The 16988-nt window shown below is 38.9% G+C and overlaps 1 protein-coding gene across 2 annotated transcripts; it reads right to left on the bottom strand.

Annotated features, from left to right (window-relative positions):
* Positions 1–4091: 4091 nt before the first annotated feature.
* CLPP (caseinolytic mitochondrial matrix peptidase proteolytic subunit) lies at positions 4092–9373 on the bottom strand. Of its 2 annotated transcripts, none has more exons than XM_026681984.2 (7): positions 9309–9373; positions 8325–8426; positions 7658–7729; positions 6866–6962; positions 5309–5496; positions 4990–5095; positions 4092–4536 (listed from the first exon to the last, which is right to left on the bottom strand). In XM_026681984.2, the coding sequence occupies exons 1-7, from the start codon at positions 9324–9326 to the stop codon at positions 4367–4369; spliced, it is 753 nt and encodes a 250-aa protein (XP_026537769.1). In that variant the 5' UTR covers positions 9327–9373; the 3' UTR covers positions 4092–4366. The 2 variants fall into 2 exon arrangements, with proteins under 2 accessions (XP_026537769.1, XP_087813115.1); XM_087956989.1 differs by having other exon boundaries at positions 8950–9321.
* Between the last annotated feature and the right edge of the window lie 7615 nt (positions 9374–16988).

Genomic DNA, 16988 nt, shown 5'->3' with positions numbered 1-16988 from the left:
AAACCCCAAGACATTATGCATTCCTTTGCAGCATGCTTAGATCAGCAAAGAATCAATTATCAAACCTCTTCAACACAAAAACAACTTGAATATATCCCTATTTTTGTAATTAATACTAAATTGCTGGTGTGGCTTTACCAGGGCTCACTGCATTGTTCCACTCTGCTGTGATCAGAACCTTTGACCTGCTAGCCCATAGTTAAACAATGACAGTGACAAATTGAAACAAGCTCATACTCCCATACCTGGCCTTGGCTGATACTGAAAGGCTGAGTAAGTTTAAGTTCAGTGAGTAATTGATTGGGAGACCATAGGAAATCCCAGGGCTTAGAAGCCAAAAAATTCCCTAAGGGGAAAATGGTGAATTACTTTCTAATGTTGCTTTAAAAAAAAAAATCTTCTATGGCATATCCATTACACAAAGTCACCCTTCCAAGGGGACTTGATCTTAGTCTGCAAGAGATACAAGATGGCTGGCAACTCCAAACAAGGAGGCTCAATCCTTTAAATAAGTATTTACTGTTTATTCATTTGTGCTAAATTTCTTTAGAAGCTGGGCTGTAAGCACATTAAATAATGTTTAATAATCCAGATTACATTCAAAGGAAACTTATCTTCACTGAACAGATTACTGTATGTCATAACAAACATATTGCTTGATATGATTTACATTACTGTATTTAGTGGTCAAGGTATAGTACACTGCTGTATGATAGCATGCATATTGATCAAGCTATGTGTTAATGTTATTTAATGTATTTACATCTCAACTCTTAAAATTTTACAAAGCAAAAATATGAGCAAATAGTAAAGGGCTTATATCTAAATCTTCCTCAGTCCTTATCTGATCATTCTCTCTGCATCAGATTGAAACATGATTGCCATCTTTTCCAACTATTTTATTAATTTGAGAACAAATATTAAAGGATCCAAATATGAGTGCTTTTCTTCACCCCAAAAATGTGAAAGCGACATTATACATTGGCATGTAGTAGCTAAAAGTTTTGAAAGTTATATTTTTCTTTTCGTATTTCTACTGATCTGTGCATGAAAAGGCTTAACCAGAAAACATCTAGGCCAAAATTTGAAGGAGAAACCATTCACTTTTTCTATATCTCACACATGTACATCTTTAAAGCCAACTGAACCTTAAGTTGTTGACATTAGAGTAAACCAATGTTTAACCATAGTTTATAAAAATATAATTGACTGGTTTACACAACTGTAACAAGCTAGCTATATTTTAGCAGTCACGATCCACATTTGTGGCAGCAGTCAAAATCATATTCAGTGAATTAAAACAATCTTTAGTCCTCTCCTCCCCGCCTCACTCTAACTCACACAACACACGCAAATACTAGAACAAAAAGGGTCTATTCTAAACCCATCCCTTATAAACTAGTTCTCCAAATAGCCTAGTGTTTATAGATTGTCCAAAGAAAACTATAATTAAAACAATAAAACCGTAGAAATGACTTAGAAATTATCAGTAAGTTTTCAACGGCGAAGTATGATAATTTAGCCCTATTTAGACTCTTTAGTTTCCCCCAATGCCGGTTGGTGAAAAAAGCCCACCACGCCGTCCCCCAGCCGAGACTCGCCACCCTGTAATTGAAGTCCCTTCGAACGCCTTTTCTAAAGTCCCCGCCCTTCTGCCGCGCTATTCGCTATTGGATAAAGTCCGGATTCGGGAGGGATTCTGCTTTGAAGGCATGCTGGGATGTGTAGTTCAACAACATCGATTTGCTAGGTATCTGTGATTTGATGTACATAAAGCGTGAAAACAGCAACCTGCTTATTGTCTTCCTTCAGCCTGGGGGTGGGGGCAACCTCAGCATTTTCGCAATCTGCTCTACCGCAAGAAAACCAAAATAATAACTTTGAGAAACCCTTGAGTTTAAAGATCGAATCTGCCGAGGGAAGGACTTGGAAGATAAGAGCCAAGATAGCAGTAACTGTTTTAAAACTTAGAACGACATGAGATGAGAATACATGGCCATATTTTTAAACTACTAGACGCCATTTATTTTAAAGAACGTCTTTTTCTTTTAACAATGAAAGAATAAACCACAGGGCAGAAATAAAGGTCATTACTGAAAAACAATTACAGGTAGTCCTAGACTTAGACCTAGACAGTTATTTTAATGCCATTCAGTTACAATAACACTGAAAAAAGTGACCTATGATTTTTCACACCTGCAACCATTGCAGTATTTCCCCATAATCACATGCTCAAAATTCAGATGCTTGGCAACTGACTCATATTTATGAAGGTTGCAGTGTCCGAGGTCATGAGATTACCTTTTATGACCTTCTTACAAGCAAAGTCAATGGAGAAGCCAGAATCACTTGACAACCATGTTACTACTTTAACAACTGCAGTGATTCACTGTGGCACAAAATGAGGCAAAATTTGCTTACCAAATTTTTCACTTAGCAACAAAAATTTAGGGCTCAATTGTGGTTTTAAGACTACCTGAAAGCAAAAAGCAGTACATGCAGGGGATAAGACTAGGAAGGCCCAGGTTCACAGGATTAGCTCAATATTATACCTCACAGGATTGTTGTAGGGAAAAATAAAAAGAGGAAATGCTGTGTACAATGTCTTGACCCCCTAAATCAGGTCTCCAAACATGGCAACTTTTAAGATTTGTGGACTTCAACTCCCAGAATTCCTGGCTGAGGAATTCTGGGAGTTGAAGTCCACAAGTCTTAAAGTTGCCAAGTTTGGGGACCCTTGCTCTAAATGAAAGATGAGATAGCATAGTGGTTAAGGCACCCAACTGGAAATAAAGAGACTCTGAGCTCTATTCCCGCCTTGGGCATAAAAGCCAGCTGGGTGATCTTGGGACGGTCATTCTCTCTAAATAATGAAGGTGAGATGTAAATAAACCTCAGATACTAACATCCATAAAATGTGAACTTAAAACTTCCCAATTTGCAGCATGAATTGAGATCAAGCTTTTCCAAACTACCTTGTATCAATGGACTAAGAACATTGGCCATGCTCCAAGAATATTCATGAGCCCAAGATTGGAAAAGCTTTAAACTTGGACAACCCTCCAGAGAAAAGACCAAGTAGGTACAGCCAGGAAATTGTTACACAGACATCTTTTGCAACTGCTTGATGTAATATATCCAAAGACAAATATTCATCTAGAACCTTGTTCATATTATCTTGTTAAACTTTGATTCATAGCCAACTGATAGCAATAATCAGTTGAGTTTCTACAAGATATCAACCAGAAACCAAACAATTATCTTGTGACTTAGTGCTGAATGAAAACTCTATGTTTAATCCAAAATTAGGGTCCTACCATAGTAGATTGCCCAACTTACTTTTATCATTTCCTACTAAATGGTTTTCTTTCATAACAGCTTAGGAGGAGCAACTGCTTACTCTAACAGTACGTACTGTATGACCATGCAAGGTTGCAAGCTCAAATAAACAGAACTATTTTTCAATGATCACTCAGGAATGACAAGTATGCCAAGACAGAACCGCTGTGGTTGATGCCATAGGAATAAAGAAGAAACTAACAATCCTGGTTCTTTGTATTCACTTTCCTTTGTATTTCATTTTTACTTTTCTGTGAGTACCTACATGACTCTCCACGTTCTTATGTAAGTCACAAGAATATTTGCACAAGGTGTAATAAATATACACTGCTTCATAAAAGCCTTACTTGCAGTTATAGGAAAATATACCTGTTTTACATGAGCCTGTGATAAGAGAATTGTAAACCAGGTAAGAGTTTTCCAGTTGCAACTGGAGCAGGAATTTGGTAGGAGTGGAGTTTGGACAACAAGTGAGGACCTATTTCAGATCAAGAAAAGGTACCTGCCCAATAGTTAGAGAGCAATTGATGAAGTTAATCAAGGTGATGGGGGAAAACTCTGCTATGGACATTATGTGTACAAATGGTCTGTTTTGCAACTTATGACCTAAATAGTTTTAATCTACAAGTTGTATTTTTAAACTAGCTGTGCTCAACACACCCAGAAATTTGGGGGTGGGGGGGGAGCCTCAGGATAGGCTTTTATATGCTACAGAACATTTTTAGAAATAAAAATAAAGAATATCCACACCATACAAGTCAAGGTTTAATTTCAATCTATTTAAAGAATACCATGAATTAGGAAAGAAAATAAGGATAGGATAACAACTGGATCCCAGAGTGAACAGGTCAAGAGACTGGCTTTTACAAACATTGTCAAGTGGCTTCTTTGGAGCATTCCTTAGGAGAAGAGCTAGTTAGATGGACATTCCCTGGCAATTGTAGTGAGTTTGATCAACCAGCCCCATTTCCATTTCACTGTTATAATCCATGATGCCACAACGCATCTAAACAAGGCTACAGATCCCTCAGGGTTCAGCCGAGGAAGGGGAAATAATAGGTACAGGTGGCGTCTCTTTCTGTACCAGCTCCGGTTCATCTTCACCATCATGTGGAGGATGGACAAGCACCTTGTCTAAGATGCCAAATTCCTGGGCTTCCACAGGGCTCATGTAACGATCTCTCTCCATTGCAGCCTCTGTAAAGGTAACACATTTTAACATGATCTTGGTTAAATACAGATAATCATTAACTCACAAGTACACTTACTGATGTGCCTATATATATTTACTCCCATGCAAGCCTTCAAAGCTAAGCATATAAATTTGGGCAGCTTTAGAAAGACAGAAATTTCTGAGAGGAAAGAAGGGAAGGGAGAACTTTGTTAATTGCAGAAAAGGCATCTCTCCCAAACCATGAAATTCATCTAGGTGCCCAAGTGAAGAACAGATGGAAAGTGGTGTAACGAAGGGCTCCTGTCTTATCACACTGCAGTCTGAACAAGCGGACTTTTTAAAACTGGGAAACAATTTAGGCAGGAGGTTGGCCTTCCTATACTCAGCTACTTGCAACTGCTCCCCAGACAGGCTCTTCCCCAGCCCTTCTTTCTGCAGTGGAATACTGACTGCTTCAGGGGAATGAAAGTGCTTACCAATCACATCCAGGTTCTGCTTGGTGTGTTTGGCGTAGAGGCCATTGATCTGTTTCTTCAGTTTGAGGATTTCTTCAGCTTGGATGGCAATGTCTGTAGCTTGGCCCTGTTAAGTGGAAGCGGACAGAAAATATGGATGGCTGCCTGCTAACACATTTTAATCATCACTAAGGACCAGAGGTATGCGAGGGGATCATGATCTTTCATGTACCTGCCCACCTCCATTTCTAACTTCATGGGACCAGTGCCAGTTATAATCACAATGGCTATGTGGGGATATACAGACATCTCTAATTGGAAGCAGCAAGGCCAAACTTACCCGGGCCCCACCTGAGGGCTGATGGATCATAATGCGGGAGTTGGGTAGGGAGTGGCGCATGCCTGGTGATCCTGCAGCCAGCAGCAGAGAGCCCATACTGGCTGCCTGTCCCACACACCATGTGCAAATAGGGTTCAGGATGTACTGCATGGTGTCATAAATAGCTAATCCTGATGTCACTGTACCACCTACAGGGAGAACCAAGTTTATTCCATTATAGTGATTCTCAGATAAGGATAGAACAGGCTGAGTAGAAGAGACTCGGTGGCGCAGTGGTTAGAGTGCAGTACTGCAAACTACTTCTGCTGACTGTCGGCTGCCTGCAATTTGGCAGATCGAATCCCACCAGGCTCAGAGTTGACTCAGCCTTCCATCCTTCTGAGGTGGGTAAAATGAGGACCCAGATTGTTGGGGGCAATAGGCTGACTCTGTAAACCGCTTAGAGAGAGCTATAAAAAGTGATATATAAGTCTAAGTGCTAATGTTATAGTAACCTAAATTTTCAAAATTAACACACACGCATCATTTTTGAAGATAGCTAAGAAAGCTTATAAGCAGAATAAAAGTAGTTCCCAACTTACAACCACAACTGAGACTGGAACTTTCTTCATTAAGCGAGGTGATGAATTGCACCCACAATTTTTGCCACATTTATTAAGTAAATAACCATGGTTAAGTAAATCTAGCTTCTCTCTTTGACCCTGCTTGTTGGAAGCTGGCTAAAAAGATCACAAGTGGCAATCGCTTGATCCTGAGATACTGTAACCATCATAAATATATACTAGTTGCCCCAATTTTGATCATATGACCATTACTATGATGAGGACAAGTTCCACTTTTTTAGTGTTGTAACTTCAAATGTTCATTAAACAAACAAGGGCTATTTGTAAAGGAATGCAAAGTAAGGAAAGATTGTGACGATTAAATACATGCTTGTCTTGAAACATGGCTGGATTTGTACACGTACCAGGCTGAAAAAAAGTTAATGGCTTGTGTGTGCTCTACAAAACCAGCCAATGTGATAAGTTTATGATATGGTATAGTTATTATTATATCTTGGGGAGAGATGACTTGTACACAGAAAACTGAGCATCTTCAATCTCAACTTCACAATTTTTCAGTAGGAAGAGTTCTGCACTCTAAAGCAGAACAAGAAACACAAGATCATAGTAAGTAATTCGCCTCTTTTGACTGAAACACAGCAGACAATAATGGGGGAGCACTCTTTAAGAAATAGGGAGAAATTAAAACAGATCACAATTGTTTGTGTTTCCATCACAAAATTCACTGCCATACTGGGAAAATGTTAATTGTAACTCTGTGGACTAAAATGGCCTTGCCCGATTTAGCAATCTCCAAATGGATTACATCCCAGCCAGTATGACCAGTGGTGGCTGAGATACAGCAAGAGTTGTAATTCAGCACACCTGAAGGGCATTATGTTAAAAAGCAACTAACCCTATGTATTTGAGAAAAACAAAAGATACAAGTAGGTGGAGTTGCTAGCAAGGAGAGAATGCATTCCTCTGTAGCACCTTCATGTTGAATATCACTCACCTGGGCTATTTATGTACATATGAATGGGCTTCTTATTGCTTTCTGACTGCAAGAAAAGCAGTTGTGCAATGACCAAGCTTGCAATACCATCATCAATCTGTATAGAGATCACACAAAGATTATAGCATGAATAATAAACTCAATTTCCCATTCTTTTTGCTTTCTTTGAAGTGGGCAGCCCAAAACCAGAAAGGAACTCTCACCAGCTCAGTCCCTCTAAAGCAGGGGTGTCAAACTCACATCGTCATCACATGATGTATTGGGACTTTTTTCCCCTTTGCTAAACTGGGCGTGAGCAGCATAGGACGCATCCAGCCCAAGAGTTTGACAGCCCTGCTCTAAAGAGAGAGAAGTTGGCTTCAAGATGGTGGCCCAAATCTGGCTTTCAAAGACAAACATTATTTAAAATTCACATTATTTAAGGGCCATTTTAAAAAGTGAATAATTGGAAATCAATTTTCTAAGGAAAGCCGATACTACAAGTACTTAGAGCTTAAAAAATTAATATGGTTAAAAATACTCCAAATCCTGCACTATATATGCTTATTACAAAACTTCGCATATTTTGAAGTCTGCATAATTTCCTCTGGATTTGCTAGTTATTGAATAACCTAAGACTTATCTGTTGGTATAAGGAAGCTTTCTCATGCTATTTTTCAGCAAGATTTCAACAAGCACCACTCACACATTTTTCATTTATGAATAGTAGAAACCTATTCTTCAGCACAAATTCCTCAAAATATTGGACAGTCTGGTCTTATTGCTTACTGTGGAAATATTTCATACACTTACCGGTCCCATCACACAGACAATGCGCTCTTTCAGAAGGCGAGAGTAGATGTCATAGGCTCGCTCACCACGGCCCTGAAACAGACTAAAGGTCAGGACAAGTATACTCCAAATACAAGAGTGGAAAAGAATCCTGATATTCTGCAAGAGGAGTCTGACATATAAATAAACTGTTTACTGCTCAGGTTAACTGAGGCAAGATTCTTCACATAGAATTAGAGTTAAGCAGCCCTGAAAGATCAATAGAGCTATGTATAAGGGAGTTGAAAGAAGGATCAATGATCAAAACAGAGCTTTCCAACTATAAAGGATTCTTAAGCAGAGTTAGTCCATTTTCTGGTAACAATGTTTCATTCATGATTCTTCTTTTCATAACAATGAAAGGCAATAGAAGGCAAAATATACAGACAATAATTTATCTCATCATTCAGTAAGGAGCATTTTGTCAAGGAATATAAAAGGAATGGAATGCCAGATCAATCAATCTTATCTTTCTGAAGAATTTTCATTAGATCTCCTTTCATTTTGCATTGATGTGTCCACACCATGCTTCCAGTCTTTCCCTTTTCCCCCAATGACTTACCATGTGCCTGAAGTAAAATGTTACCTGCCAAAAGTCTAGTTTCCTGCCTGCTTCCTTTATCATATTTAGAAAATGATGCCCACTTACTGTCTGTTCCACTACAATAGGGATGAGAGGAATGTAACTCCTGGGAGTTTGATGGAGCTTCTGGGACAAAGAGAGCTTGTGGCATCCCAGCCGTATAGGGTGCTAGGAAGAAGAATGAGTAGTTTAAATACATTTTCATTTGTGTACCATTTTTGATGTATCATCTCAGCCTGGTTCTCATTCCTAGTTGGCTCTCTTTCTCAAATGTTGTTAACAAAAAACTTGCCTTCCCCCTCTACCTCCAGGTATACACAAACACAAATTCACATCCTGAAAGTCAGAGAGCAAAATACCTTGTCTGAGTGAAAAGACTTCAAAGAGCTAAGCAAAAAAATAGTTCTCTGGGTTGTTTTTATCTAGAAAACCTAATGCACTGTTTTAAATCCATTTATATGCCACCTGACTTACCAAAGGAAAATGTAACTCTGGCCTACTATCTAGAAGGGCAGGAAAGTATGAGAAGGGTAACTGTATAAAATCAGAAAGAGCATCCTGTAAGAGTAATCTGACATGATACAGATGTACATCAAATTACTCCCACAATTCTCATCTGCAGTGACAGCTGAGAAAAGGTAATTTAAGTAGTTATTGTTATCTATTTGCATAATGATCAACCTCTAATCACATTATATACTTGAAGATGTGTAATTTCAGGACAGAAAATATAAATAACTTGTTGCACCATGTTACCTATGCTGCCACAAAAAGCGGGAACCATTAGATGAGTATCTTCAGAGATTAAACAAAACTACAGAAAGCTACAGGGAAAAAGTAGGTACCAGCTTTTATATAATGTGGCAGCATAATTAGAGTATGACTATATCGATCCAGTGTATTTTACTACGGGGGCAGGGGTGGGGCGGTTAAGATTCATTTCATCTCCCGCTTCTGGTTTTCACCATCCGAGCGCCCTAGGTCATTGCCACCCGCAAATACGGGTGGACCCGCTCCCGCAAAGCTTCCTACACACGCATTTGCCCTCACCACGATTCTCTGCAGCATTCTGCCCCGGAAGATCTTTCTTTTGATGCTTCCCACGTGTTAGGAAGTGGGGCGGAGTATAATCGCAAACTGTCGCATGTGCCGCGTCGCGATGTATCATGGGATATGTAGTGCCAGAGTGCTTAGAGGCTAATGCAATTAAATTAATTTGCTTTCTCATCGGCTTCCCTTTGTAAAAGAGTATTTGTTTTTCACAAATGTAAATAGCTCCCCCCAGATTCTCGTGTACGTGTTGAGCTATCTTCCTTCGCAGAATTTATTTATTGTAATATTTGTTTTATAGACAGGGTATTTAATATGTATCGGCGAACATGAGCCATATGCATGGTTGTTGAACTCAAAAGTAAAAGTTGAAGAGGATCTGTAGAAAGGACCGCAATCTTTCTTGTGGTGTTGTTCCTCTTCTCACAATAAATAACCGTGTCTGCGGTCTCGTTGTACACAATGTTTTCCTTCCTCAAGTCCAAAGATTTGTTTATTCCACGATAATAACCATACCCAGAAAATGCAAACATTGCTGTGGTGGTTAGATATAATTGGTAGCAGAAACCGCAGAAGAAGGGGACCCGACAGTGCATTGCGAACTGCAAGTAACTTGGGCCTCATTCCTAAAAAATTCACTGCACATCTGTGAATATTTTGAATTAGACTCAGAAAACAACTACCAATCAATGCTGTTGTTTCAACAAGTGATGACATCACACTCCCGTAGGTCTCCCTTCTCTAACTAAGGGTGCAGCTAGTTTACCAACCAAGCTGATAAAAGGTCAGCTTTGCCACAAATGTTATGTGGCTGTCTAGCAAAAATACCAAATCTGGGGGAAACTGTTCTCTAAGGGGAAATTTGGTCCTTTCCAAAATAGCCAGGTTCCTTGAACTCTGAAATCTAGCCCTGAAATTGATTTTTGTCCAAATTCAACTTCAGCCTGTTTTCCTTCATCATACTGCAGTGCTCTGGAGATACTCATGTCAGAGTTCCAGGAAATATGTACCTTACCGGTGGTGTACCATTCCAAACTCGTATATCAACAATTACTTTTCAATAGCTCTATATAGATAGTTGATAATATGATAGATAAGAAAGATCTTGAGGACACTCTTCCCTGGAAGAAGCCCCAAAGGATTGAAGGGATATCTCCTAATAACCCATTTTGATAGCATCCAATAAGGTATGAGCAGAATAATTACAAAGCAACACTTCTAACATTCAACTCTCTCCATTGCTCCCAAAAGATTCCATGATCTGCTAAGAAATCCAGGAATCAAATGGAAGAAGGCCACGGTCATCCTATATCTCCCTCATGATTGCTGCTGGTCTAGCCATGGGCTGAATCTAAACCAGAAAACAAGGATCAGAGGTGGTATTCAGCAGGTTCTGACCAGTTCTGGAGAACTGGTAGCAGAAATTTTGAGTTGTTTGGAGAACTGGCAAATCCCACCTCTGACTGGAGATTTCACAGTATCCTTCCCCTGCCATGCCCACCGAGCCACTCCCACAGATCCGGTAGTAAAAAAAATTGAATCCCACCACTGGAAGGGATTCAGGACATTTTATCTTAACTTGTGTTAGAACTTTGATAAAAAGTTCTAGATAAAAAGTTAGACAAAAAGTTAATTTTTTAAAAACAAATCAAGAAAAGAAAAATATATAAAAAAGATGTTCAGACTCTAGAAATTCAGAGAAGAGCAACAAAGATGATTAGGGGACTGGAGGCTAAAACATGAAGATCAGTTGCTGGAATTGGGTATATCTAGTTTAATTAAAAGAAGGACTAGGAGTGACATGATAGCAGTGTTCTCAGGGGCTGCCACAAAGAAGAGGGAGTCAAGCTATTCTCCAAAGCACCTGAGGGCAGGACAAGAAACAATGGGTGGAAACTAATAAAGGAAAGAAGCAACTTAGAAATAAGGGGAAATTTCCTGACAGAACAATTAATCAGTGGAACAACTTGCCTCCAGAACCTGTGAATGCTCCAACACTGTAAGTTTTTAAAAAGAGATTGGATACCCATTTGTTTGAAATGGTATAGGTTTCCTGCCTGAGCAGGGGGTTGGACTAGAAGGCCTCCAAGGTCCCTTCCAATTCTGTTATTCTATATATTGTATATTCTAAAGATTTCCCTGAGGGCGCTGGGCTCTTACAAACAATCATTCCTCATATTATAACGCTCTTGTTCCTGCTCGGATTCATTTTTCAGTTCGCATCCTTGTTGGTCAAGGCCAAAAAGCCTGTGATATTCTTGATGCTTGTTTTCTTTAGCTGCAAATCCAAGACAAAGGAAATAACATTATGGTGCAGTCTGCTCCTCATGTAACAATTCCATGTAAAGAAAGCAACAGAAAAGCTCTCACTCTGCAACAGTTCCTGTTTGTCCTACATTCAGTCCAGACATAGAACACAGTGATAATTCAAAATGTAGGTCTCTAATCAAGGTCAGGATATGCCCTCCTACATTTCACAGATAGGCTTCCATCTTGGAAACCTGTTCTCACCCCACAATTCACATCTCAATACATCCATCCCAGCAATGAGTGATAAAGGGAAATTTCTAACCTCTGAAATGCTGCTCTGCCACATATAATAATTTATTCAAAGCTTGCTGCCATAGCCTGTATTCATGAGCTATACAAAAGACTGCTGTTACTGTACTTTATGCTGCCTTCACAAGGAAGGAGGCTTTCCAATACACTAGAAATAAAAATTTCCTTTTGACTTGCAGATATAAACATACCTACTGTTCAAACATAGGCAACAATCTTATCTTTCAAACAAGGTATTGCTGACAGGAAGGAAGAATGCTGAACATTGTAATAAAGAATTTCATGCCCCTCTTTTATGGTATTAACCTCTTGGAGAGGAACGAAAGTAAATACAATATATGGAACTTTAGAGAACCAAGAATATGCCTTTTTGTTCTCTCTTCCTCTGTAGTTACATTCAACCCCGCAAAAATAAAGATGTGCAAAATCCAGCTAGTGCAGTTTTCCACAAGTGCATTTAACCCTCAGTCACTAAATCTTATGAAACCTGTGGTTTATGAACATTAAATCCCAATATTTCCAGAGCACACCAGATTGTATAAATTATGAATAAACATTTTTGCCTCTTAATAACTCCCATAACACATGTAGCCAGTTACTTAGTTAATCCAACTTTCTAGGTTTTACAAGACACATTGAAGTGTAAAACAGGAATACAGTACAGGCTGTGCATATAAGACAGGCTAAAATGTGCTTAGCAAGTTTCTGATACAGTATGTCATGCAAAGTCGGTGTCTGCATGCAGCTGAAGCTGCTATTAAAGTCTTGGCAATCTTCAATAAACAGGGTAGACTTTGAGCAGACCCTTGTAAAGCTTCACAGTAAACAAGCTTATAGTATTCATTAAGTCCTAGGAGGAGCTGGGAAATGCACATCACCCAAAGTCCAAGAAAGTGCTTGAGTCATTAAGCCTTTGAGAGCCTGTGTGTATGTGATGTAGCAGTAAAGATGTTGGACATGGAGCATGAAGACTGTGATTCTACTTGCCCTTGGGCATGGAAGCCAATGGGTGATCTTGGGCCAATCATTCTCCAAGCAGGTCAGGTTCTGCAACAAGAGAGCTAACAAGCAAAACTTTTCCATGCATCATGCATTGATGGCTTTGTTGTGTGGAGTAGACAAGTGCAGTGCAAAAGAACAGACCTTACTACCAAGTGGGACAAAGGTTAAGAAAAATGAATGAATGAATGAATATACACAAATTCACACATATACAAATCTCTTTCTTAGGAGAACCCAACAGTTACAGGATAATAATCTATAATTTTGTCCTTCCTTACCCCTTTTTTCTAAACAAACTTCAAGGGTTTTTAAAACTTGACAGTTTGCAATAATTTTGTATATTTTCAAAGAAGTCAATAAAAACATATTTATAAAAGGCACATCGAGAAAGAAGTTGCTTTTTTGAAAAAGCCCAACTTTCAGCTTGTAACAGAATTAACAAAGAAAGGAAGAGGTTATGCCTACTGCACAAAGATTGTAGGCAAAATAGACTAGGGTACAAAAATAACAATCCCCCCTCTCTCTACTGTATGTCCCAGCTTGCTATAATCAGTATAACCAGGATTTATTCTAAAAAGTAATTGCACTAATTGCACTGTTAATTTCAAATAAATCTGCATAACAGCAGATAATAACCTGCAAACATTTATATTTTCCCAGGTCTAGCAATGTGCTCTTCAATTTTGCGGCTCTGGCAGTGGGTCCCATACCTCATTAATATTAAATTAGAAGACTTTTGCTAAAGTTGCATTTTGTTTTGGGTGTTATTTTCCAACAGACACACACACACACACCAAACTGCAACACTAGCTATATCCAAATTTAAAAAGTCAATGTGTGTATTTGGGAGTTCATTCTTACATATATTTAATTCAGAACTCCACAAAATTTACTTCCACTATATTGGTTGAGTTCTGGGGAAATTATTTTACTGTTCTATGCCATTTCAGTGGCTATCCCATTCAATCTGTTTTTCCATTGTCCTTATGATTCCTCTGAAAAGACAGACTTTTATCTAACTTCAGAAAGTTCTTTGTCAAATTGTCTTCTTGAGTACTCAGTCTACTCAATACTCAGGTTGGCTAATTACAGAGTGTTCACTAACCCACTGCCACTAGGCATACCATAGCATACAGTGGCAGAACAAATGTCCAGATAACAGAAGGAGAAACCAAATAATATTGTCACTACTTTCCCAAAGCAAATTCAGAATAAAAACTGGGTACCACAAATGATTATCACTGCTGTTGGAAATTTCATAGGAACCTTAAATTGAAAATCAATTTGTAAAAATGATTACTGGAAATATTTCTAATTTATACCTGATGTCTTAGCAATATTGTTTAAATGGGCAGTGTGGAAAAATTACTTTTATCTGTATACTTTTCAACCAAAGGTTATAGATTAGTATTGGAATGTTTTTATTTTGAATAATTGAATAATTGAAAACAGTTTCTATCTAGATGAATATATCATATTGCACTGGGAATTAGTTCTGAAAGCAGTTATATATTCAGAGAATGCTCATCAAATCATTCCTTGAATGGAATCATCACAACTGCATTGATATGGAAGTAATATAAGAATGCAATGTGTCAGCTTTGTGTGTCATGTGCTTTTCAAATATGTTTCCAGTATTGCAAAAAAAAAAAAAAAAAAAACTGAAGCAAAGAGATGTTGGTACTGTATTTATTTTTAGTATGGCATTTTGCTTTAGATATTCTGCTCTTTCAGAGAGAGAAATATTGTATGGGAGATACCATCAATATTTTGTTGTTGGTTTGCCACCACCCCTGACTAATGTGCCTGCTGGAAATTATTAAAACAACGATAAATAAATCTGAATTTTTAAAGTTTTGTGTATGAAGTTGTATAAAATTATGAAGTTGTACAATGATGACTGTCTGTTTTTTTTTTTTACTATATCTCCTCAAGATGGTGCCCTCTTAAAGTGCTGGAGTGAATCTCCCATCAGCCCACATCAGAACTGACAGCGCTGGTTGAGAGAGGTTGGATTTTGTGTCCAAGAAAAATACCAGCTTTGGATAACGTAGAACCTTGTCCCAAACCCTCAAAAATATAAGACAGCCCTTCTTTAGCACCAATATAGGTAGCCCTCAGCTTATGACAATTTGTTTAGCAACCATTAGAAGTTTTCACAGCACTGAAAAATAACTGACTTATAACTTGTTCTCACATTTATAACCATCATGGTATCCCTCACGGTCACATCATTGTGATTTGGGTGTTTGGCACATCCAACCAGCATATATTTATGACGGTTACAGCATCCTGAGGTCATATGAAGGCCATTTGCAACCTTCACAACTGGGTTTAGATGAGTCAAGTCAATGGGGGAAGTTGGGTTTACTTAATGGACATAGGAAAAAGGGTGTAAAATTGAGCACTGCTCACTTAACAACTTACTTTTGGAAGTTCTGTTTCCAATTGTGGTTGTATGTTGAGAACTGCCTATAGAGCTCTGGAGAATGAAAGTGTAGAGTCCAGCATCTCTGGCAAAATTGCTCTGCAAGAGACTTATCCTGGTGACTCATTACAAAGCAGAGAAGTAACAAATTGTCTTAAACCAGCCCTGATAGTGTTTGGCAAGTGGTGACTTGTGTTCGTAACTCCATTCTTATAAAAAGACCATCTTGCTCCAACCTAATTGCCTCCAAGTATGTTGGACTTCAACTGCAACTTCCAGCCAGATTGAGAAAACTGTTCAAGAATATGAATAATATCCAGAAACCTATTTACTCCAAGAATTCTTCCTTTCCCTGCTTTGTTTGAAGAATATAATCAGGGTGATTGGTTAGAGGAGTATATTCAGCTTTGCCTTACATCCTGGCACTATTTATTACCCAAATTCCTAATGGCTCACAGTCTATGACTTAACTTTGCCTCATGAAGAAACACACAATGACAGAGTTGAAAGGGAACTTTTCTAGTCCAGCCCACTGTGAAACCGGAGACCCTATACTATTTTGAACAAAAGGCTGTCCCAGATCTTAAAACCTCCAGTAATGGAGTACCTACAATTCCTTGAGGCCAGCCATTCCACGGATTAATTGTTCTCGTTGTCAGGAAATTTCTCCTTAGTTGCAGATTGGATCTCTCTTTGATAAGCCTTCATCCATTTACCTTAGTTGTTCTGCCCTCAAGGTGCTTTGGAAAATAGGTGGATCCCCTCTTCTCTGTGACACCTCCTCAAACATTGGAAGACTGCTATCATGTCACCTTAGTCTTTCTCTTCCTTAAACTAGACATACCCTGACTTTTTTTTTGTTTGCCATGTTAAAAGAATTGCTATTAAATTCTAGTATCTTGGCCCTCTCATTGCTCACTCATGAAAAAGGCTGTGTGTGCCTTCCAATGTTACTTACATACATACATACATACATACACGCCAACAAGAATGGAATTCCTAAAGCTCTTTTCTGTGGCCTGCAGAACTTGTGCAGATTCAGCAGAAAAGTACCATATTGTTCTGATCCAGCCTTAGCAGAACCAAGAAACAGACTCTTTATCCCGAAAAAACCCTCTTTATTTAGTTACTGTGAATTCATGGCATTCACATACAGAAAGTCCAGGCAATAATCCTTCCAAGGATTAATATCAAGAACAGACCTTATCAGTCCTTGGCCAGGCTGAAAGCTTCCAGTAGCAACGCTGTAAATTAATTCCTGGCAAGCAGTCTCTGAGGCACGAACCACGATAAACAAATATTCTGAAAGAAATATGAACTGTTGTCTCCTACAATCACCACTCCCCTTTTGTTTCTATTTATTCCCCAGCCAGGGTAGGGTCATTCAGCATCCAAGTGTGCCTTTTTCCCCAAGTCAGTTCCTGTTCCTCAGTTCTCTTCTCCTGACAGCTTTGTGCATATGCACAACTGGAACAGTCCCCAGCTGTTCTTCTTCCCCACTTATCTCCGACTCCAAAGCCAGCTGGGAAATGTTGGATGGCCCTGGCTCTATCTCTGCTTCCAACATAGAGCATCCATCAGAGCCTTCCCCAGACTCCAGGATCAGCCCAAGTTCCTCCCCAACCTCTTCATTGTCTGAGTCCGCTGCTAGCTCCGCTGGCAGCTGGCGCGACACAACACATACAGTATAA

This window comes from Notechis scutatus, chromosome 2 (assembly GCF_049901735.1).
Source record: "Notechis scutatus isolate UNSWTSFEM ecotype Mainland chromosome 2, rNotScu1.2, whole genome shotgun sequence".
In the NCBI taxonomy this organism is placed as follows: Eukaryota; Metazoa; Chordata; class Lepidosauria; order Squamata; family Elapidae; genus Notechis; species Notechis scutatus.
This window is presented reverse-complemented; position numbering and strand designations above follow the sequence as displayed.

Bases quoted from the DNA above. Each gene is read 5' to 3' on its own strand.
- CLPP (XM_087956989.1), bottom strand. From the start codon at position 9,042: ATGGTTCCCGCTTTTTGTGGCAGCATAGGTAACATGGTGCAACAAGTT. The intron at 8,427-8,949 runs GTGATTAGAGGT...TCTTCTTCCTAG, and splicing joins CACATCTTCAAGTATATAAT to CACCCTATACGGCTGGGATG. The intron at 6,963-7,657 runs GTAAGTGTATGA...ATCTCTATACAG, and splicing joins TTGTCTGTGTGATGGGACCG to ATTGATGATGGTATTGCAAG.